The 22,461-nt window shown below is 44.9% G+C and overlaps 1 protein-coding gene across 1 annotated transcript; it reads left to right on the top strand.

Annotated features, from left to right (window-relative positions):
* The first annotated feature begins 761 nt into the window (after positions 1 to 761).
* LOC148687431 (CD209 antigen-like protein 2) lies at positions 762 to 21,144 on the top strand. Its single transcript, XM_088660795.1, has 8 exons — positions 762 to 866; positions 1,272 to 1,385; positions 8,075 to 8,185; positions 15,111 to 15,209; positions 16,257 to 16,343; positions 18,625 to 18,779; positions 20,341 to 20,444; positions 21,111 to 21,144. Exons 2-8 carry the CDS (start codon positions 1,286 to 1,288, stop codon positions 21,142 to 21,144), a joined length of 690 nt encoding a protein of 229 aa, XP_088516921.1. The 5' UTR covers positions 762 to 866; positions 1,272 to 1,285.
* Positions 21,145 to 22,461: the final 1,317 nt, after the last annotated feature.

Here is a 22,461-nt window from a genome sequence, read left to right as displayed (position 1 = left end):
GCTCTTAGCCAGTGGGAGGATGAAACACCCTTAAGAAGAAATTACAGGAAAGGAAAGGAAAGATTGTTCCATGACAACACCAAGGTAACCAAACGGAAAGAAGTCTGGTGGGTGAAATACTTTCCTTACAAGCGATGATATTTGCAGGGTCTCATTCCAGGACCAAAAGGTCACTAAGAGGGGAAATGATAAGCAGGTTTATAAAACTTCAGATAGTTTTTCTCATTCGAATACTAGGGTCCAGGGTCATCCAATGAAACTGAGGGGTGGTATATTCTAGGGCTATGTACAGGTGCCCTGCTCTGATTCATGGTCCCAGGTTGTAAATCCAGATCCAGATTATGATCCAGATCATGATCCAGAAAATACAATTCTTGAAAGAAAGAAAAAACCCATATATACTAGCTTATCAAGGGCTGCTAGCTCAGATGGCTTTGAAACGGGATTAGACAACAGTCCTCTTCTTTCTTTAAATGACAGACTGGGTCTTTGCAGTGGCGGAGAGCAGGCGGAGGCGGGACTGGCACACGTCCCGGGGCGGAGGGCGCCGCCCGCATGGGCGTGGTGCACGTTCTGGGGTTGTGGCGCACGTTTTGGGGGCAGGGACAGCCGCGATGGCACCGTACCGGGATTGCGTCGAGGGGGCGGCGCACTCCCTTGCCCCCCTCTTACTACGCCCCTGGGTCTTTGCAAAACACACAGACACAAAATGGCACACTTGGCACAAAATGGCCTGTGTAACAGCTTCCCTCTGCTTCTTTTCCAGGACCAACCCAGGGTCTCCAAAGTCTTGTTAGATTCAATTGGATTTATATGCATGCAACTGAGACCGGATCTAGAACTCCAACTTTTCTGATGATCAGGAGGTACTTATATAATTAAATGACCATACCTTCCGTTAAGGGTGGGGACCATGTGGCCCTGTGATGGAGGGAGTTGACACCCAAGAACACCTGAAGACTTCATAGATCCCACATTATTATTAATTGGTGAACATCTTACTGGGGTCCTATAAACTAGATGTCCAGGAGTTAAGAGAGAGGAATGTGATGTAAAATGAGAATATTACCTAAATCAATTTTTTAAAATGCCTTGGAATCCATATTGATCCAGCAAAAGAAAAAGAAAGACATTTCAGTTACCGGTATATTCGACTCAGCAACGTCTTTATGTTGGATTGTCTAATACTGACAGTCACTGCTCTGTACCTAATGTGCTCATAGTCTTACTCTCCATTTGCTGTTGTCTTATTCTAGCTTGTTGTTTCACAGATAAGACTGACAGAATGGGGAAGCCTGCCCCCGCAAAGCCCGCAAAGCCCGCAGCGCCCGCAGCGCCCGCAGCCCCTGCAGCTCCAGCGGGAGCAGAACAACCAGGAAGTGATGGTCTGTATACAGCACAGTAATGTGGGATGAGGTTTCTCTTAAAGCAGAGGAATGCTCGGGAAAGGGAAGTTGATGGGGAGACAGGTAGAAAGTGGAACCAGACATGTGTCAGGGAAGAGTGGAGGTAGCAGGTGCCGGGGTGGGTAGAGATGTGTACACCACACAAGCAGCACTGCACCTCCTCAGTTAGTCTGCTGCCCCATCAGCATCATTGAAAACAGAGCCCATAGCCAGCCTAGGAAAGCTTCTGTATGTGGAATTATGTGGACGGAGGGAGTATCTTGTCCAGGGGTGTTGGGTATAGGAGGTGCAAGGGGCTTCAGGCATGTCCATATGTTGAGGCAGCGGTCCCAGCCCCTGCAACATTGAGGGGCTAACACCCCCAACCATCACTGGGCACCCTATGTGTGCCCTCACCCCTGCCCGGGAGACCAGGAGCCAAGAGGGGGCTGGGACAAGCAAGGGGATCTTCACCTTCTCTCTTCCCAAACTACCCCCAGCAGCCCAGGAGTTGCGTGGGGCCTGGGACATGTGAGGACGCTATTTGCCTTCACACCTCCCAGCCTGTGCCTGGTATCCTGGGAGCCGGGAGGGGGCTGGGATGAGCGAGGGCGAAGATCGCCTTCTTTGCTCTGCCTCCTCCTCCTCCCTGCCCTATGCCACACTTATACAAATTTCCACATTTAAAAAAAGAAAAAAAACCAAATACATTTATTCATCAACTTCCTTTTCCCCCTTCCAGGGTTCCTTCTAATTATTATCCTCCTGCTACTGCATATTCTAATTACTCCATATAAGTTACTCCATTTAAGTATAACTTACTCCATGTAATTCTTTCTCACTTTCTCCCAACTTAATTATATACTGCTGAATTTACTTTAATTCTGCTAGCATTTTTATTTGCTAGATATCAGAAAAGTTTCCTCCAAAACTTCCTGTTGGATACGGATAATGGAGGATAACAGAGGCTGCTCGCTCTGAGCAGCCTGATTGCTGTGAGGATCAAAGAATGGGGCTCAGGCAAAGCACCTTCTCAACAAGAGCCTGAAGGAAAAGTTCAGTTTCTGAAGGGTCCAGTGGTGTCAAAATACGCTCTCTCGATTCTCCCAACGCTCCATAGGGAGCTGAGAAAGATCCCAGATTGAGCTCAGACACGTGTGCCTCCACTGAAGCTGTGACATCTCCAAACAAAGGAATTTGGACCAATTCAACAAGGCAAGAAGGTCGTGTCAATAAAACAATTGGATCCATACTGGGGTGGAAAAGAGGAGGTCCACCACCACCCCGGGATGCAGGTGTTGATCTGCATGGGAAAAATATGCAGGGACTGAATTAAGAATGAGAAGTACAGGGTAGTGATTATTTTTACAAGCATTCCAGGCGAAGAATTACGATTAACTTGTAATTTGTCTAAAGCAGGCATCCCCAGACTACGGCCCCCGGGCTGGATACAAAGGACCGATTTATCCAGTCCGTGGCAACGCCAGCTGCTGCCATCTGCTCTTACCGGCGTGGCGCAGCACAGCTGCCCACTTCCGGGTCAGACGAGTGCCAGAAATAGCTCCAGCACGCTCCTCCGCCCTCCGGCCCGCCGCACGATTGGCGCTTCGGGCACTGGCCCGAAGCGCGGTAAGTTTGGGACCCCTGTCTAAAGCTCTGGATGCAGAATTTTTGTGACTTTTTAAATATCTTCCAGCAAGTGGGCAAATTGCAAAGATCTTTAAATGTCCGGGAGGTGAAGAGAGGAAAGTGGGGCTTTGACTGTGTTTTCCTTTCTTTCCCCTTTTTTCCTTTAAAAAATGCGTATTTTGTATATATTTTTATTTCCTTTGCTGCCTTTTGATAACCCAAAGGAGATGGACACTGTGAGACCAAATCTCATCTGAATTACTTCGTGGATTGCTGATTATTATTATTATTATTGTAATACATAACCTAAGGATATTTTTTTTAATTGGCACTGTGCCTTTTTTTAAAAAATTATTGGGATCTGACGGGGATAGATACTAACTAGAGACAAAGGGTGGAAATATAGTGATATATAGTTTGAGATTTACCAGAAGATATGGCAGTGGAATTAAGAGAAAAAATAATAAAAGTACTTGCCAATTTGATTGAAATGGATGAAGAAACTGTTAGAATGGCAATGGATAAATCTTTTCATGTAAAATCTAGATATGCTAAAGCAAAGAATTCTGTCGGGTGATTGATGTTTTTTTTTAATTCAAAGAGATTTAAAGACAGAAAAATACAGAAGCAATATCAGAAAAATCTCAGGTTGATGGCCAGAGAATAATAATTTTGAAAGAAATCCCGATGAGACTGCTATGGAAAGGAGCAAATTACAAATATCTGACGGACACACTGCGATAAAACAAAATCATTTTTCATTGGGAATACCCTGAGGGAGTCTCCTTTACATTTAAAGGGAGAAAGCAGAGATGTAGAGATCCCACAGAAGCAGATAAATTCTGGAGAAAATATGGAAAAGAATTAGCAGGATAAAGAGCATTTGGTTTGGAGCCACAACATGAAGAAGAATCAACAGAGGGGGAGAAGAGAGATGAATAAACAAAGGACAAAATGGCATTGATAATCTTAATGTGGAATGTAAATGGACTCAATAATAAAACAAAAAGGAATGAGATTGAACATGTGGTAAAAATAAATAAATTTGGACGTGATTTGCTTTCAGGGTACATATATTGTGATGAAACACAGAAGAATTCTGATCAATAAAAGGTTAGGAAAGGACTTTGTGGCCTCTGACCGTACAAAGAAAAGAGGCGTGGTAATGTATACAAAAGCCAGTATTAGATCCAAAACAATTATTTAAAGATGAGTAAGGAAGAACAGAGTTCTGTCAAGAGAACAAGCTGGTCATCACAAACACTCTTTTCCAACAACACAAGAGACGACTCTGCACATGGATATCACCAAATGGGCAGCATCGAAATCAGGTTGATTATATTCTCTGCAGCCAAAGATGGAGAAGCTCTATACAGTCAGCAAAAACAAGACCTGGAGCTGACTGTAACTCAGATCATCAGCTTCTTATAGCAAAATTCCAGCTTAAACTGAAGAAAGTAGGAAAAACCACTGGGCCAGTAAGATACAACCTAAATCAAATCCCTTATGAATACACAGTGGAAGTGAGGAACAGGTTTAAGGATTTAGAATTGGTGGACAGAGTGCCTGAAGAACTATGAATGGAGGCTCGTAACATTATACAGGAGGCAGCAACGAAAACCATCCCAAGGAAAAGGAAATGCAAGAAAGCAAAATGGCTGTCCAACGAGGCCTTACAAATAGCGGGGGAGAGGAGGCAAGAAAAATGCAAGGGAGATAGGGAAAGATACAGGAAACTGAATGCAGATTTCCAAAAAATAGCAAGGAGAGACAAGAGGGCCTTCTTAAATGAGCAATGCAAAGAAATAGAGGAAAACAATAGAATGGGGAAAACCAGAGATCTGTTCAAGAAAATTGGAGATATGAAAGGAACATTTCGTACAAAGATTACCATAATCAAGGACAAAAGTGGTAAGGACCTAACAGAAGCAGAAGATATCAAGAAGAGGTGGCAAGAATACACAGAGGAATTATACCAGAAAGATATGGAGGTCTCGTACAACCCAGATAGTGTGGTTGCTGACCTTGAGCCAGACATCTTGGAGAGTGAAGTCAAATGGGCCTTAGAAAGCACTGCTAATAACAAGGCCAGTGGAAGTGATGATATTCCAGCTGAACTATTTAAAATTTTAAAAGATGATGCTGTTAAGGTGCTAAACCCAATATGCCAGCAAGTTTGGAAAACTCAGCAATGGCCAGAGGATTGGAGAAGATCAGTCTACATCCCAATTCCAAAGAAGGGCAGTGCCGAAGAATGCTCCAACTAACCGCACAATTGCACTCATTTCACACGCTAGCAAGGTCATGCTTAAAATTCTACAAGGCAGGCTTAGGGCGTATGTGGACCGAGAACTCCCAGAAGTGCAAGCTGGATTTTGAAGGGGCAGAGGAACCAGAGACCAAATAACAAACATGCGCTGGATTATGGAGAAAGCTAGAGAGTTCCAGAAAAATGTCTGCTTCTGCTTCATTGACTATGCAAAAGCCTTTGACTGTGTCGACCACAGCAAACTATGGCAAGTTCTTAAAGAAATGGGAGTGCCTGATCACCTCATCTGTCTCCTGAGAAATCTCTATGTGGGACAAGAAGCTACAGTTAGAACTGGATATGGAACAACTGATTGGTTCAAAATTGGGAAAGGAGTACGACAAGGTTGTATATTGTCTCCCTGCTTATGTAACTTATATGCAGAATTCATCATGCGAAAGGCTGGACTAGATGAATCCCAAGCCGGAATTAAGATTGCCGGAAGAAATATCAACAACCTCAGATATGCAGATGACACAACCTTGATGGCAGAAAGTGAGGAGGAATTAAAGAACCTTTTAATGAGGGTGAAAGAGGAGAGCGCAAAATATGGTCTGAAGCTCAACATAAAAAAAACCAAGATCATGGCCACTGGTCCCATCACCTCCTGGCAAATAGAAAGGGAAGAAATGGAGGCAGTGAGAGATTTTACTTTCTCGGGTTCCTTGATCACTGCAGATGGTGACAGCAGTCACGAAATTAAAAGACCCCTGCTTCTTGGGAGAAAAGCCATGACAAACCTAGACAGCATCTTAAAAAGCAGAGACATCACCTTGCCGACAAAGGTCCGTATAGTTAAAGCTATGGTTTTCCCAGTAGTGATGTATGGAAGTGAGAGCTGGACCATAAAGAAGGCTGATCGCCGAAGATTTGATGCTTTTGAATTATGGTGCTGGAGGAGACTCTTGAGAGTCCCATGGACTGCAAGAAGATCAAACCTATCCATTTTGAAGGAAGTCAGCCCTGAGTGCTCCCTGGAAGGACAGATCGTGAAGCTGAGGCTCCAATACTTTGGCCACCTCATGAGAAGAGAAGACTCCCTGGAAAAGACCCTGATGTTGGGAAAGATGGCGGGCACAAGGAGAAGGGGATGACAGAGGACGAGACGGTTGGACAGGGTTCTCGAAGCTACGAACATGAGTTTGACCAAACTGCGGGAGGCAGTGGAAGACAGGAGTGCCTGGCGTGCTATGGTCCATGGGGTCACGAAGAGTTGGACACGACTAAACGACTAAACAACAACAAGGAAGAACACTGTAAATACAGATAACATCACAAGCAGAGAAAAAAAGAATATTAATAGATGTAGCTGCACCAAATGAGAAAAAAACTGACTTTTATAAGAGACGAGGAAATCTCATTTGAATATATGAATGAAAAGATAATTTTGAGGGTAGATATGAATGATGTAGCTTCCCTTGAATGGGACGGGACTATAAGAAGAAGCAATCCAAAAGAAGGGAAGCTACCTAAGGCCTTTTTCAGATGAAAGAAAACCTAAGTCTGGAGAAAGAAACACCATTGGACAGACAATTTACATTTTACTTGTCTGAGAATAATTCAGCAAGTCGAACAAACTCTGGATGGACCAATAGAGATTTGTACACCAAGGTGAAGAAGGTAGAAATTTTACCCAGGACATTATCGGATCACAACTTGATTATTATAGAATTAAGAACAGAGCAAAATTGCCAATTCAGACGAAATGAGAATTTCTTAAATGATCAATAGATATTAGAAAGGGGGAGATATTAAGAGATTATTTTGAAATCAATTTGAATCAGGAGACAATTTGAAAGTGGTATGGGATGCAAGTAAAGGTATGGGACAATTTGAAAGTGGTATGGGATGCAAGGCTCCCTCACAGAGAGAAACATTCACCACCCCGCGGAGCCCATCGCCCAGCCCTTCCTGGCTCACTTTTATGAGCCAGGATGGGCATGGATCAAGGAGACAGGTGGTTGGTTTCACTCGTCCAAGCAGCCTGTCCACATCCTCGGAGGTAACAGATTGGATGAGCAAGTAAAAAGGATGAGCGAGTAAAATCCTCAGTGATCACTGGGCAACAGATATCAGTCATAATATAGACATCAGGTGGCAATGCTTCACCAGAAGCTTTTCTTTTGGGAATTATAGGGACAGAGCTACCTAAATTGTATGGAAATTTATTTATGTATGCTACTACAGAAAGAAGCAGAAGTCCCAGCAAAGGAAAAACGGCTACAAAAACTTACGGGAAGAATAAGAAATCGAGATAACAAACTTTTTATAAAGGAGTGGAAATGGTTTATTGAATAGTTACAGATAAATTGAAACCAGATAAAAACATTAGGAGGATTATTGTAATCTGCAGTTTCATAAGAGTATATATTTAAAATAGATAATTAAATGAGCAAGTTAAATGAATTGGGATATGCAGAAGATATTTAAAATATAAATTTAAGGAACCACAGAAAGAGGGGGAAGGAAGTCAAACCTAGAAATGTTAAAATGATTGTAAAACTAATGAAATCTATAAACTTGAAAAGTATAGATTAAAACTTTTTTTAAAAGAAAAAAGATAGAAAAGTTTCCTCAAGCAGCAGGCCATCTCGCCTTGCTTCCTCCATCGGCTTACCTTCCCAAGGGCCCGCCCCCTGAACCACTGAATGTCTCTGGCTGATGGCTGCCACAGCGTATGAGGATCCTGTTTTCTGGGGTGGCGATGATATGTTGGCTACTGATGGCTAAAGCAGAATTTTCTTTCTTCAAGTATCTGGTTTTAAGAAGTTTGTAACCTTCATGAAATCTCCCACGGGTGAATATGTTATCGTATTTGGGATAGTCGCCCTTATTGCCTTGACGCTGCTGCTTTTCCTGCTATGTAAGTACATAATTGGCATACTTTGCTACTACTGTCTTGGGCTTTGCTTGAATGCCAATAGCATTTCCAAAAAGAGACGGCTCGATCCACTTCCGTTTACCCCTTTCATTTCCGAGGATGACTTGCAGCTGTCACCCATTGAGAGCAATGGCACTGTTTTGTTCTCCCTAATAAGTGAGTTCCAGCACTTGGAACTGAAGCACAGGCTAACACAAGTCCTTGGGACTCCCTGGGCAATTCCCTTTCCCAGCTTGCAATTCTCTCCCCCTTTCCCAACTAATCCCCATTTGCTGTGGGAGAGCCCCCATTCCTGATCCTCGCCACCCTGCCCTCTGCTAGGGCTCCAGTCCCCTGAAGGAAAGAAAGTGCTTGGGGGAAACAGGCTGCAGAGGATAAGGCCATGGCCAAAGTGGGTGGGTCCACAGCCTATCTAACTATTGAGATATATGCAGGGCTTTTTTCAGCCGAAATTCATCAGGACTCTGTTCTGGCCCCTATCAGGTGGGCGCCAGTGCCATTGTAAGAGAACAAGGGAGGCATTCATGCTGAGTTCCAGCACCTCCTTTTCTAGAATAATAGTACTGGATCGATGAGCCCTTGACCTATTTGCACACCTAATTCATTTTGAAAGGGCACTCAAAAGTAAACAAAGCTCGGGGAGGGGGGGGGAATCAAATGATCCAAAAATTTGCATCTTTTAAGCATGTGGCAGAGCATGAGGCAGCCTGGAAAATGTAAGTCCATAGGACAAAGAGGACAGGTGTAAGGAGACACCCTAAAATTTACAGCTCTCTAAGGAAGGTGATTAGCTGTGGGCGGAGCTAGTCAGAGCTTGGAGTGCAGCGACTGAGGAAGGAGCAGAAGGGCTGCTGCCTCTTGGATTTGGGTGACTGTCCAGGCTTGTGTGGGTGTTTGTTTCTGGCTGTGACCTTGTTTGTTTCTGGCTGTGACCTTTCACCTAGAAGTGTGAGTCAGGAGGGTCAGGTGATTAGCTGTGGGCGGAGCTAGTCAGAGCTTGGAGTGCAGCGGTGCGCGCCTAGCGGCGCGCGCAGTTTAACCCATCTTTTTGATTTAGGGCAGCAAGTCTCACACGTTTGTTAGGGGGGACCTAGGCCTCTTCCTCTTTCCCCCTTGACTTCAAGGTTTTCAAGATGGAGGTGGAGGGAACAACCGTTGTCACCTGCAATTCCTGTGCAATGTTTGTTTTCTTGCCAAAGGATGTGGGTAGCTACACCTGCAACAATTGCAAGTTGGTTGCCCTACTAGAAAACAAGGTTGCCCTTCTGGAAGAGAAGGTGCAGCAGCTTCAGGGGCGTGTATCTACGCTCCAGAGAATTAAAGAACTGGAGCTTTTCTTGGATGCAGCAGAGCACACTGTCTGCACCAAGGAGGAGACAGGGGACCTCCCTGAGGAGGAGGTCAGTTCCCCAACACAGCAGCCAGATGTATGGAGGAACGTGACTCATAGAAGTAGAAGGCCCAGGGATCGCTCTGAGTGCTTAGAATTACACAGCCGTTTTGAAGTGCTCATGGAAGACGAGGAAAAGACTCCACCTGAGGATCTCTCCCTCATCACAGTTGATGAGGAATATGAAGACGAGCAGCAAAGTCAGTCCTCCGGGAATATGCAGGTAACCTTGGAAGGGACAGCACATGGAAGAATCCTGACCAAGCCTATGAAGAGGCGTGTAGTGGTGATAGGGGATTCCCTACTGAGGGGTACAGAAGCAGTGATCTGTGGGCCTGACAAGATGTCTCGAGAGGTGTGCTGTCTACCTGGGGCCAAGATCAAAGATGTAACAGAACGGCTGCAAGGAATCATAAAACCCACCGACAAATACCCCTTCCTTTTGGTGCATGTGGGAACCAATGACACTGCAAGCCATAGCTTACAGAAGATCAAAAATGATTATGAGGCTCTGGGCAGGAAGTTGAAGCAATTAGATGCACAAATTGTCATCTCTTCTGTCCTCCCAGTTGAACTACATGGCCCAGGGAGAGAGGGGAAAATAGGGGAAGTGAACAACTGGCTTCGCAAATGGTGCAAACAGGAACGGTTTGGATTCCTAGATCACGGTCTGCAGTTTCTTGAAGATGGACTTCTGGCAAGTGATGGACTGCACCTCACAAAAGTTGGGAGGAATGTTTTTGCCACGAAACTCAAAAACCTCATCAGGAGGGCTTTAAACTGACTTATATGGGGGAGGGAGACAGTGGTCCTGAAGGTAGGAGTCTATCAAATGCTGAAGATGATCATCTAAATGTCAAGGACATGCAGACCTAGTGGTGGGACGAAAATATCCTTAAATAAGAGACATGGGGGAATGATCAACGGTCTTCAGTGTCTGTATACTAATGCACAGAGCATGGGAAATAAACAAGATGAACTTGAGCTCTTGGTACAGCAAACTAAATATGACATAATAGGCATCACTGAAACCTGGTGGGATGAGTCTCATGACTGGAATGTAGTAATAGAGGAATACAATCTATTTAAGAGAAATAGACCAAACAGGAAAGGAGGAGGAGTAGCTTTATATGTTAGGGATATGTATACCTGTGAAGAGATCCAGGATTTAAAACTTCAAAGCCAAACTGAGAGTATCTGGGTCAAAATTAAGGGAGAGAAAAACAACAGTGATCTCATTGTGGGAGTTTACTATAGATCCCCAAGCCAAACTGAGGACACAGATGATGCCTTCCTGGAACAGATGGCCAAGCATTCTAAAGGAAGTGAGATAGTAGTAATGGGGGATTTCAACTATCCTGATATTTGTTGGATGTCAAACTCAGCCAAGAGCATAAGGTCGAACAGATTCCTCACTGGCCTTGCAGACAACTTCATTGTCCAGAAAGTGGGAGAAGCAACAAGAGGATCAGCCATTTTAGATCTGGTCCTAACCAATAGTGATGACTTGGTTAGTGGGGTAGAAGTGGCAGGATCATTAGGTGGGAGTGACCATGCTCTTCTGGAGTTTATTATCCAGCGGAAAGGAGCAACCAAGCATACTAAGGTCCAAATTCTAGACTTTAAGAAAGCCGACTTCAGAAAACTTAGGGAAACGCTGGGTGAAATCCCATGGACAGTAATACTAAAAGGGAAGGGAGTTCATGATGGTTGGGAGTTTGTTAAAAGGGAGATATTAAAAGCACAACTTCAGGCAATACCAATGAGACGGAAACATGGAAGGTGCCTAAAGAAGCCAGGCTGGCTATCTAAAGAACTTTTGACTGAGTTAAGATTTAAAAGGGATATGTACAAAAAATGGAAAAGGGGGGAAATCTCCAGAGAGGAATTCAAACATATAGCCAGCACGTGTAGAGACAAAGTCAGAAAAGCTAAAGCACAGAATGAACTCAGGCTTGCTAGAGAGGTTAAAAGCAACAAAAAGGGCTTTTATGGGTATGTCCGTAGCAAAAGGAAAAACAAGGAAACAGTGGGGTCACTCAGAGGAGAAGATGGTGAAATGCAAACAGGGGACAGAGAAAGGGCAGAACTCCTCAATGCCTTCTTTGCCTCAGTCTTCTCCAAGAAAGAAAACAACGCCCGACCTGAAGAATATGGAGCAGATGATTCAGCAGGGGAAACACAGCCCAGAATAAGTAAGGAGGTAGTACAAGAATACTTGGCTAGTTTAGATGTATTCAAGTCTCCAGGGCCAGATGAACTACATCCAAGAGTATTAAAAGAACTGGCAGAGGTGATTTCAGAACCACTAGCAATAATCTTTGAAAATTCCTGGAGAACAGGCAAAGTTCCAGCAGACTGGAGGAGGGCAAATGTTGTCCCTATATTCAAAACGGGGGAAAGAGAGGACCCAAACAATTACCGCCCAGTCAGCCTGACATCAATACCAGGAAAGATTCTAGAGCAGATCATTAAGCAAACAGTCTGTGAGCACCTAGAAAGAAACTCTGTGATCACTAAAAGTCAGCATGGGTTCCTGAAAAATAAGTCATGTCAGACTAATCTGATCTCATTTTTTGACAGAATTACAAGCCTGGTAGATGAAGGGAACACTGTGGATGTAGCCCAGGGGTGTCAAACTCAAATTCATCGGGGGCCGCATCAGCAGTTTGGTCACCCTCAAAGGGCCGGTTGTGTCTGTAGGACTATGTGTCCACTCTTTATTATCATAAATTGTTGTCACTGCATTCAATTATTACTGTTTTTTTGTAATAATGTAAGCTCATTCCCGCCCCCACGCGGATCACATTCCTGCGTCATGGCGCGTGTGTGGGAGGGGATGTAAACGAGGGAAATTTGAACAAAAGGTGGGGATCGACGGCTTCGGGGGTGGGGGCTCAACTAAACCTTCGGCAGGAAGGAGAAAGCCACTGCTGGGATTAAAAACCTGCAGATGGAAAGAGGGCTTCCCTCTCCCGCCCTGCGCACACCCAAATCCCGCTAGGCAGGATGCCACACGCTGCAACCCACCCCATGCTTTGGAGAGGGGCAGGAACATGCGGTGCAGCGGCAACTCCCTGCTTTGCTTTTACATCCTCCCTCCTCAGCGCCAGAGTCCCTTCCCCTCGCGCTGAGGGAGGGCAGCGGATTTCCCGAGGAGGAAGGCGGCGGCGGCAGCCCCAGCGGACGTGCATCTTCGCCTCAGAGCTGCTCTTCCCCCCCACCCGCGCTGTTGTCGTCTTCGCCGCCGCCTCTCCCTACCGGGACTGCAGGCAGAGGAGGCTTGAAAACCTCCCCCCCAAAAAAAATCCCCCTCCCACCTACTCAAACCGCGAGGCGACTCCATCTGGAGCCCTACATCACGAGGGGCTGAGAGGAGGCGGCGGCAGAGCGGGAAGAGCAGGAACCCGTGCCGTCGTCACCGCCTCCCTCCCGTCCGCCCCTCAGGGAGCAGCTCCGCCGGAACTGAGAAGCCAAAGGGCGGCTCGGGGATGGGGGGCAGAGCAAAAGCCAGGCACCCTCCCGAGTGTCTATGAGGAGAAAACGGGGGAAGAGGGAAGAGAAACCCGGCTCCATCAAGAGAGCGACTGTTGCGCTTCGCCTACTTCCCCCTCAGGCTCACTCCGCGTCCCTTTCGCCCGCTCGCTCGCCCACCTCCCGGATGCAGCCGAGGAGAGGAAGGGAAGCGGCGGGCGGCGGCTCCCCAGTGCCGCCTCACTCGCTCTCGGAGACAACAGCAAAGCCTGCCAAAAAAAAATCTAGCGCTGCTCCGTCCCGGCACCAACTTTGCCGGCGGTGCCTGTAGGGCTTTCCTACCTCCTCGGCGGGCTTCCTCCTCCTCCTCCTGCATCTCACTTCCCCGTCTGGCCGCTGTGCCACCGCCTCCCTCAGCCTCATTCGAAATTGAAATTCCCTGGCCAAGGCCTCCGCCTGCAGCCCCGCCCCCGGTTTTGACCCTCGGCCAATCACAGGCTCCAGAACTACTGTCAGCGGCTATTGTCGGCGGCAGCTACGCGGGCCACATGACGAGGTCTGGCGGGCCGGATTAGGCCCCCGGGCCTTGTGTTTGACACCCGTGATGTAGCCTATCTTGATTTCAGCAAGGCCTTTGACAAGGTGCCCCATGATATTCTTGTAAAGAAGCTGGTAAAATGTGGGCTAGACAATGCTACCATTCAGTGGATTTGTAACTGGCTTACTGACCGAACCCAAAGGGTGCTCATCAATGGCTCCTCCTCATCCTGGAGAGTAGTGACTAGTGGGGTGCCACAGGGTTCTGTCTTGGGCCCAGTCTTGTTCAACATCTTTATCAATGACTTGGATGATGGGCTTGAGGGAATCCTGAGCAAGTTTGCAGATGACACCAAATTGGGAGGGGTGGCTAACACCCCAGAGGACAGGATCACACTTCAGAATGACCTTAACAGATTAGACAACTGGGCCAAAGCAAACAAGATGAATTTTAACAAGGAGAAATGTAAAGTACTACACTTGGGCAAAAAATAAAATAAAATGAAAGGCACAAATACAGGATGGGAGACACCTGGCTTGAGAGCAGTACATGTGAAAAGGATCTAGGAGTCTTGGTTGACCACAAACTTGACATGAGTCAGCAGTGTGATGCAGCAGCTAAAAAAGCCAATGCAATTCTGGGCTGCATCAATAGGAGTATAGCATCTAGATCAAGGGAAGTAATAGTACCACTGTATTCTGCTCTGGTCAGACCTCACCTGGAGTACTGTGTCCAGTTCTGGGCACCACAGTTCAAGAAGGATATTGACAAGCTGGAATGTGTCCAGAAGAGGGCAACCAAAATGGTCAAACGCCTGGAAACGATGCCTTATGAGGAACGGCTTAGGGAGCTGGGTATGTTTAGCCTGGAGAAGAGAAGGTTAAGGGGTGATATGATAGCCATGTTCAAATATATAAAAGGATGTCATATAGAGGAGGGAGAAAGATTGTTTTCTGCTGCTCCAGAGAAGCGGACACGGAGCAACGGATTCAAACTACAAGAAAGAAAATTCCACCTAAACATTAGGAAGAACTTCCTGACAGTAAGAGCTGTTCGGCAGTGGAATTTGCTGCCAAGGAGTGTGGTGGAGTCTCCTTCTTTGGAGGTCTTTAAGCAGAGGCTTGACAGCCATCTGTCAGGAATGCTTTGATGGTGTTTCCTGCTTGGCAGGGGGTTGGACTGGGTGGCCCTTGTGGTCTCTTCCAACTCTATGATTCTATGATTCTATGAAGGCCAACCATTTGATGACAGGCAGGAGTAACAGGCCAAATTGAAACAGGACTTCAGACCAGCAGGGCAGCCACTATCAAGGGCTGAGAGCAGAAAATATTTTAAAAAGTCATCTTCATGGTTTTGTTGATTTGATTTCTTATCTGCGTTTACATTTAAATTTAAATTCAATATTCAATTTAAATTCAATATTAAAAGCAGTTTGAAACCAAGTATCCCCTCCCCCAGATAATCAGACAATTTAATCATTTCTTTTCTACCTACCTCTTCCTTAGATAATAAGGAAATGACAAAAAGACAACAGTTTAAAGAGGCAGTGGATGCAATTCGGACCTTTGTTATTGCAATTGATTCAATCCATGAAGACAAGGATGGTAAGCATTTTTAATGCACATCCTCACTTTTGCTGGGCCCTGTTTAATTTAAACAGGCTTCAATTCCTGTAGTTCACTTTGGGATTCATATTTGTGAGCGATACATATATTCAATGAAACTCATCACCCAATAGAGTTTATCACTGTTTCATTGCTCAGCAGGAAGAAAAGCAGATGGTCGCCATTCTCACATCTCCCCACTAGAAATGCTGTCCTTCCCCATCAAACTGTAATTCACAATGTTTGTGCTAGTGCAAGATTTGTGCCACTGCAAGATCTTAGCCGTAGCACAAGGGAACTTTGCCCCCACTTCTCCCTGCATGCCATCCCCAAAGCATAGCTGTCAACCTTCGGATTTGAAAATAATGGATCTTATTGTGCTGTCAACTTTCGGATATGGAAATAAGGGCGCTGGAATAAGGGAATTTCCCGTAAAAAAAAGGGAAGGTTGACAGCATTGCACCAAAGCTGCTCTCCCGGGGGGGGGGGACTCGGGGGGGGGGACAGATTGGAGGGAAAGGGGCTGGAGATTGGCATTGCACACGGAGAAATTCCTGCACTGACATTATGTCCTCCTTAGAATTATGTGGAATGCAACCCAGTATTCACCAGAAAAAGAGATTTGGCGCCTCTATTGTCTTAGATCTCACAAACGTAATAGAAAACTTCAAAGTATTCTTTGTATGTTTGGCTTTACTGTGTGACTCAGTGGGGCATTGGTTTGTGACCCTGTGATTCCCAGCAGAAAAGGAGGACATAGGAAGGGAATATTGGAGATACTTCACGAGCCACTTTTAATATGAGAATAGGATAGTGGATTGCATGGGTCTTTGGTCTGATCCAGCTGCAGGATTCTTCTGAGGCTTTTCATTGGTAATCTCAGCCACAGAGAATCAAGTCTGCCCTCATATTTATAAGAACCCGATCCTTGAGCTCTGCTTCTTGTTTCAGGCTTGAGTGTTCCAAAATGTTTGGAAATGCTTTCTTAATATTTGCAGATTGTTATTTCAGATACTCTTTTGCCTTGAACTATTTCAAATCTTTTAGACTTCGGTATAATCGCTGTAGCTCACAACATGTCACAGAAAATGCGGTATCTTGTCAACAAAAATGAAGAACTGCAACGAGAAATTGGTAAGCTACCCTACGATGCTGAAGAATTGTAGTGCAGTGGGAACCTGCCCCGAGTCTGCACCAGCTGAAAGGCCCTCCTCTAGCTGAAAACTCTTAGAGCCAGAGCAGAGTGCTGCCCTCCTTTGCATGGGGCCACCCTAGAGAAACATCAGAGATATTCTGATATTCTGCTATCTCCTGAACTTTTGAATTGATTTAGCCTCTATGGTTAGGAAAGAAAAGACTTTGCCATTCTTTGCTATAGCAGAGACAATCAAAACAGGTCAGCTAAAAGACCTGTCCTTTATTATTTTCACCCATGAGAGCCCCGCCTCTGCAGAGACAATCAAAAGAGGTCACCTGAAAGAGAGAGATTCTTGAGCAGCACTTCAAAGGCAACTTCCGCCAACTTGGTCAGAGACTGCTGGGCAGTAGGGTGATTGGTGCAACAGCAAAATCTCTCTCCTGTTTCACAAGCCCATCGTCAGAAAGCAGCCCTCAAGCCCACTCACATAGTGAATTGCCCCTTTAGCCACTGAAGACATGATAGGTAAAGTGATTATGAAATTGTCTATAACAGGGGTTCCCAACAAAATTTTCTCGAGGACCCCTCATTGAGCCGCTATTGTGACAAGGACCCCCATTAATTCCTAATCCTAAATCTAATTCCTAATTCCTAATCTAATTTTTCCAGTAAGCTTAACACTGATCTTGGAAGGGTTAGGTTCAAGGGATGCTGACAATTTAGGTTCAATGGACACTGACAAGATCGGTTCGAGAGTCACTGACTTACTTGCTTGAACATCAAATGCATTATCTTCCTCTTCATCTGTAGGCCTTTGTCGTTTTAATGAACCACTTTTTAACCAACGGTCCATTTTTAACTATGCGAACTGTAGCTTCCGCGAAAAACAACGCTTTGTTTACAAACACTACTGTTTTGCAAAGAGGCAGCGCGCGCCAGGGAGGAGGGAGGGGAATGGAGAAGACAGGGTACCTGCGCAGTAGCGCACAAATGAAGCCGACGCGCGCAAAGCATCTTGGGGAGGTGAGCGTTAGTAGAATGCGTGCGCTGCCTCTTTGCAAAACAGTAGTGTTTGTAAAGCGCCACCTAACGGCATACAGCAGAACTACTGCCTCTATCTAATTCTAGTTTTGCGCTAGACTCTGCTCATGCAGGAAGCGGCCAAAACAAAAAATCTGTTATCATACGAAATATATTTAATATATTTTTTATTCTAATAGCATCTTGCGGACCCCTCTGGCATAGCTCGCGGACCCCTGGGGGTCCCCGGACCACCTGTTGGGAACCACTGTAGAGTCTATAAAGCTGTATATGTGAAAGCAAAGAATGGGAGTGAATGCATATTACATCACTTGTACATAAAAAGCAAGCTAAAGATGTTCAGCACCAAAACACACATTTTGTGAGAGTCGTATAATGCCATTTCCCCTCTTTCTCTTTGACCTTGGGGAATAAGATTGCCTTTAAAGACATTGTTCCAAAACCAGGTCTAAATCCTGATTGACATGGATCTAGAAAATCAGTTTCCTCCAAGAGCACCTGGATCTGGTCCACAACCACCCACTCAAGAACCTTACTACTACGACTGCTACTTATTATTATTATTGTTGTTGTTGTAGTAGTAGTTGTTCGGTAGTTCCAGAGGTCAGCCAAAGCTCAGCAGGAGCACCAGTCAGATCAGCTAGAAAATCCCCAAGAGCCATTTGGAAGCCCACTGGATCCATCCTGTCAGCTCAGACAGGGAGACTGCTGGGCAGCAAACCGGGTGGTAAACCAGCAGAATCCCTCATCTGTCCCAGTTGCCCAATGCCAGCAACACACACTCTAGATTCCCTCCACAGCTGAGCAGAGAGCCTGAAGAGAGAGAGAGAATTTTTTGATAAACCACAGCTACTCCCCCTCCCCAACCTTCAAGTCTACCCTAATTGTGCCCTAAGTATCCAGGTGGAAACAAGTGGGTGAGGCCCCTGGGGTTCAGATAAGGCCTGTGAGGGACTTGCATCTATTCCCTGAAATAAAAGGTTCTTGACTGTGCTCCCTGTTCCAGCTATGTCCCCCCAGGTATTTCCTGCAGCATCATGAAGGGGTTGAAGAGTTAATGTTGTTCTTGTTTTAATCTTTCTGAGCTTCCTAGATGGATATATGTTATCATGTGGCCACAGAAATGAACTTAACAAAAATAGTTGAAATTGGCACAGACATACAAAGTGGTTCCCCTTAAATTCCCTACCTTGTTTTCTTTTTCTCTTCTTCCTCCATATCTGGCTTGACTCAAAGACCACCTTATTGAAAACTTGAACAACGAAGCTTGGGTTCTATATGAAAGGGCAATGTATTACTATTCTCGTGAACAAGCCTCATGGTCGGATTCCATTAAAAGATGCCAGGAGGAAGGCGCCCAGCTCGTGTCTGTGAATACAATTCAAGAACAGGTGGGCACCAAAGCTAGGTATAGGGAAAGGTAGCGGATCTTCTTGAGCCAAAGGGCTCCTATCATCACTGTTGTGTATTGAGTCAAAGAGTTTTATATCTGTATTATTATTGTCTGTATTTGCCTTAGGATAAAGTAACTGCCTTTTGGTTCCAGAGGGGACAGCTACTATTGGTTCATTTAAGCTGCTGTATTTGGATCCTCTGTCTTCTTGGTTTCCTCCAAAAGGCAGCACTGTGATTGCCTCCAAAATGTATCCCTTTCTATCTAGTCCCCTGTCCCTATAAATGTAGCTTTGCTCTCCTCAGACCTAAGTCTTGTTTACTTTAATAAAGAAGTGTTACAGTGGTACCTCGGTTTATGAACACAATTGGTTCCGGAAGTCTGTTCATAAACTGAAGCGTTCATAAACTGAAGCGAACTTTCCCATTGAAAGTAATGGAAAGTGGATTAATCCGTTCCAGATGGGTCTGCGGCGTTCACAAACCGAAAATTCATAAACCGAGGTCCCACTGTACTAGAGAACTGTCTCCAGCATATTATGTCAAGAGAGCTGAAATCACAAACCCCACGTCACAACAATCACTATCCATTTAAGAATGTTACATCTACTTGTATGCAGCCAAGACAGCAATTCCCTCGGTCAAGCCAAGGGGTGGGAGGGGCGGGGAGCAGCTGCTACCATCTGGAACTCAATAAGGTTTCTTGGAGCTGCTGAGCTCTAATAGAATGAAGCTGTCAGTCAGGAAGGAGGTCTTGAAGGAGCAGAAGGAGGTGATACTTCAGAGGCATCTATCTCTTGGATTCTTTGTAAATTCTTCCTCTACTCTTTGAGATGTATTGAGAGCTTAGAAAAACGGCTTCCCTCACCACGCTAACCTTCTGGCAGGAGAGTATCATGGAGTTGACTCTAGAGAAGCTTGCAAGGTATATCCCTCTCCCAGCCCCTTAGCCCTGGCAGAGGGGCTACTGGGGTCCTGCAGGGCCCAGACATGTATGAGACCTCATCATCATGCCATCAAGCATACCACAACCAGACCGATTCCAGTGTCTCTGGAACCAACCAACAAACATGGATGCAGAAATTGGAGTATTTTCCACACAGGTCACTGTCCTGCTAGGTGGTTCCAAGACCGACTGTTCTATGGCACAGTCATTTACAGTATCTGGAAATGTGAACTCTGTGTCATGACTGGAACACATATCCAGCCAGTCTCGGTGAGGGCAGGCGAAGTTACCCTTCACTGCAATATATCCTCTTTGGGTGCTTCCTTGATTCCATCATCGTCATCATCCATCACCATCACCATCGTAACTTTGATCAGGGGGACAATATCACATCCACTGTACGAAATTATTATTGGTGATGGGAATACAATGTATAGATTTGATCTCTGCTTCCCCCCAAAATTTGGATTGGGTCTTCAAATGTGACACTTGCTCCTTTTAAAATGTGTTTGTTTTATGCCTGTTGAATTTCTGTAAAGGGCTATAAGTCTCCCAGAGAAAGGGACACTGTCTTAAAATATTTTATTTGTTCTTTCTAACCCCCCCTGCCCTAGTATGCTGTAAACAAGGAAGTAGCAACGCGCAAAAAAAATTTTTGGATTGGAGTCTATAAAGAGGGTGGTTGGAAATGGGTGAATGGAGTACCCGCCGGGAGTAGGTAAGTTTCTGCAGAAACATTTGTTAATGATATGCATTCCATAAAGTTGCAGATTCTGTTTACATAATTGATCCTTTCCCTTTCCAAATATATTTTGCCATGCAATTTTCTCTACTACCAAAGATCTACATATGTACTCCTCCACATCATTGTCCAGGTGAGTGACTGCTGCTTCTCACTAGGTTGGAGAGGCAGGAAGGCTACTATTCTTGATTCTCTTAAAAAAAACAAAACCTTTATTGAAAATACATAAAATACATAAAATTTACAAATCATGAATTTACAAACTTCAAATAATAAGTAAAATTATGAATATACTCTATAACACAACTCCATTATACTCTATTATACCACTCCATTATCCTTTCCTATCTAATCATTTGTTCATGCTAAATCAAATTAAACCATCATATGCTAAATAAACATAACGTACAAAGCAAACAGAATTGTCCTCTCCTCCCATACGACTTCCACTTATCTTCATCCCGGGTTAACTAAATTAAGCTAATTACTGCTTCCATTATCTTAATATACTTCCATAATTTCTCTTATGAACATAATTTCATAATTATGAAATTCATTGTGAACAATACATAATATTAAAAACAGATCCAGGTTTTTAGTGTGGGGCAATGCCTCTTCATGTAATCTCCAAATTTCTCCCAGCTTTGATGAAATTTATGTTTACTACCACCTCTGATTGAATCATAGAATCATAGAGTTGGAAGAGACCACAAGGGCCATCCATTCCAACCCCCTGCCAAGCAGGAAACACCATCAAAGCATTCTTGACATATGCCTGTCAAGCCTCTGCTTAAAGACCTCCAAAGAAGGAGACTCCACCACACTCCTTGGCAGCAAATTCCACTGTTGAACAGCTCTTACTGTCAGGAAGTTCTTCCTAATGTTTAGGTGGAATCTTCTTTCTTGTAGTTTGAATCCATTGCTCCGTGTCCGCTTCTCTGGAGCAACAGAAAACAACCTTTCACCCTCCTCTATATGACATCCTTTTATATATTTGAACATGGCTATCATATCACCCCTTAACCTTCTCTTCTCCAGGCTAAACATACCCAGCTCCCTAAGCCGTTCCTCATAAGGCATTGTTTCCAGGCCTTTGACCATTTTGGTTGCCCTCTTCTGGACACGTTCCAGCTTGTCAATATCCTTCTTGAACTGTGGTGCCCAGAACTGGACACAGTACTCCAGGTGAGGTCTGACCAGAGCAGAATACAGTGGTACTATTACTTCCCTTGATCTAGATGCTATACTCCTATTGATGCAGCCCAGAATTGCATTGGCTTTTTTAGCTGCTGCATCACACTGTTGACTCATGTCAAGTTTGTGGTCTACCAAGACTCCTAGATCCTTTTCACATGTACTGCTCTCAAGCCAGGTGCCTCCCATCCTGTATTTGTGCCTTTCATTTTATTTTATTTTTTGCCCAAGTGTAGTATTTTACATTTCTCCTTGTTAAAATTCATCTTGTTTCCTTTGGCCCAGTTGTCTAATCTGTTAAGGTCATTTTGAAGTGTGATCCTGTCCTCTGGGGTATTAGCCACCGCTCCCAATTTGGTGTCGTCTGCAAACTTGCTCAGGATGCCCTCAAGCCCATCAACCAAGTCATTGATAAAGATGTTGAATAAGACTGGGCCCAAGACAGAACCCTGTGGCACCCCACTAGTCACCTCTCTCCAGGATGAGGAGGAGCCATTGATGAGCACCCTTTGGGGTCGGTCAGTCAGCCAGTTACAAATCCACTGAATGGTAGCATTGTCTAGCCCACATTTTACTAGCTTCTTTACAAGAATATCATGGGGCACCTTGTCAAAGGCCTTGCTGAAATCAAGATAGGCTACATCCACTGGGCGGTAATTGTTTGGGTCCTCTCTTCCCCCCCTTTTGAATATAGGGACAACATTTGACCTCCTCCAGTCTGCTGGAACTTCGCCTGTTTTCCAGGAATTTTCAAAGATTATTGCCAGTGGTTCTGAAATCACCTCTGCCAGTTCTTTTA

This window comes from Zootoca vivipara, chromosome Z1 (assembly GCF_965207765.1).
Source record: "Zootoca vivipara chromosome Z1, rZooViv2.hap1.1, whole genome shotgun sequence".
NCBI lineage: Eukaryota > Metazoa > Chordata > Lepidosauria > Squamata > Lacertidae > Zootoca > Zootoca vivipara.
This window is presented reverse-complemented; position numbering and strand designations above follow the sequence as displayed.

Coding starts and splice junctions, on each gene's coding strand:
- LOC148687431 (XM_088660795.1), top strand. CDS start 1,286: ATGGGGAAGCCTGCCCCCGCAAAGCCCGCAAAGCCCGCAGCGCCCGCA. Junction 8,186..15,110: donor GCTGCTGCTTTTCCTGCTAT/GTAAGTACATAA, acceptor CCTCTTCCTTAG/ATAATAAGGAAATGACAAAA. Junction 16,344..18,624: donor AGAACTGCAACGAGAAATTG/GTAAGCTACCCT, acceptor CTTGACTCAAAG/ACCACCTTATTGAAAACTTG.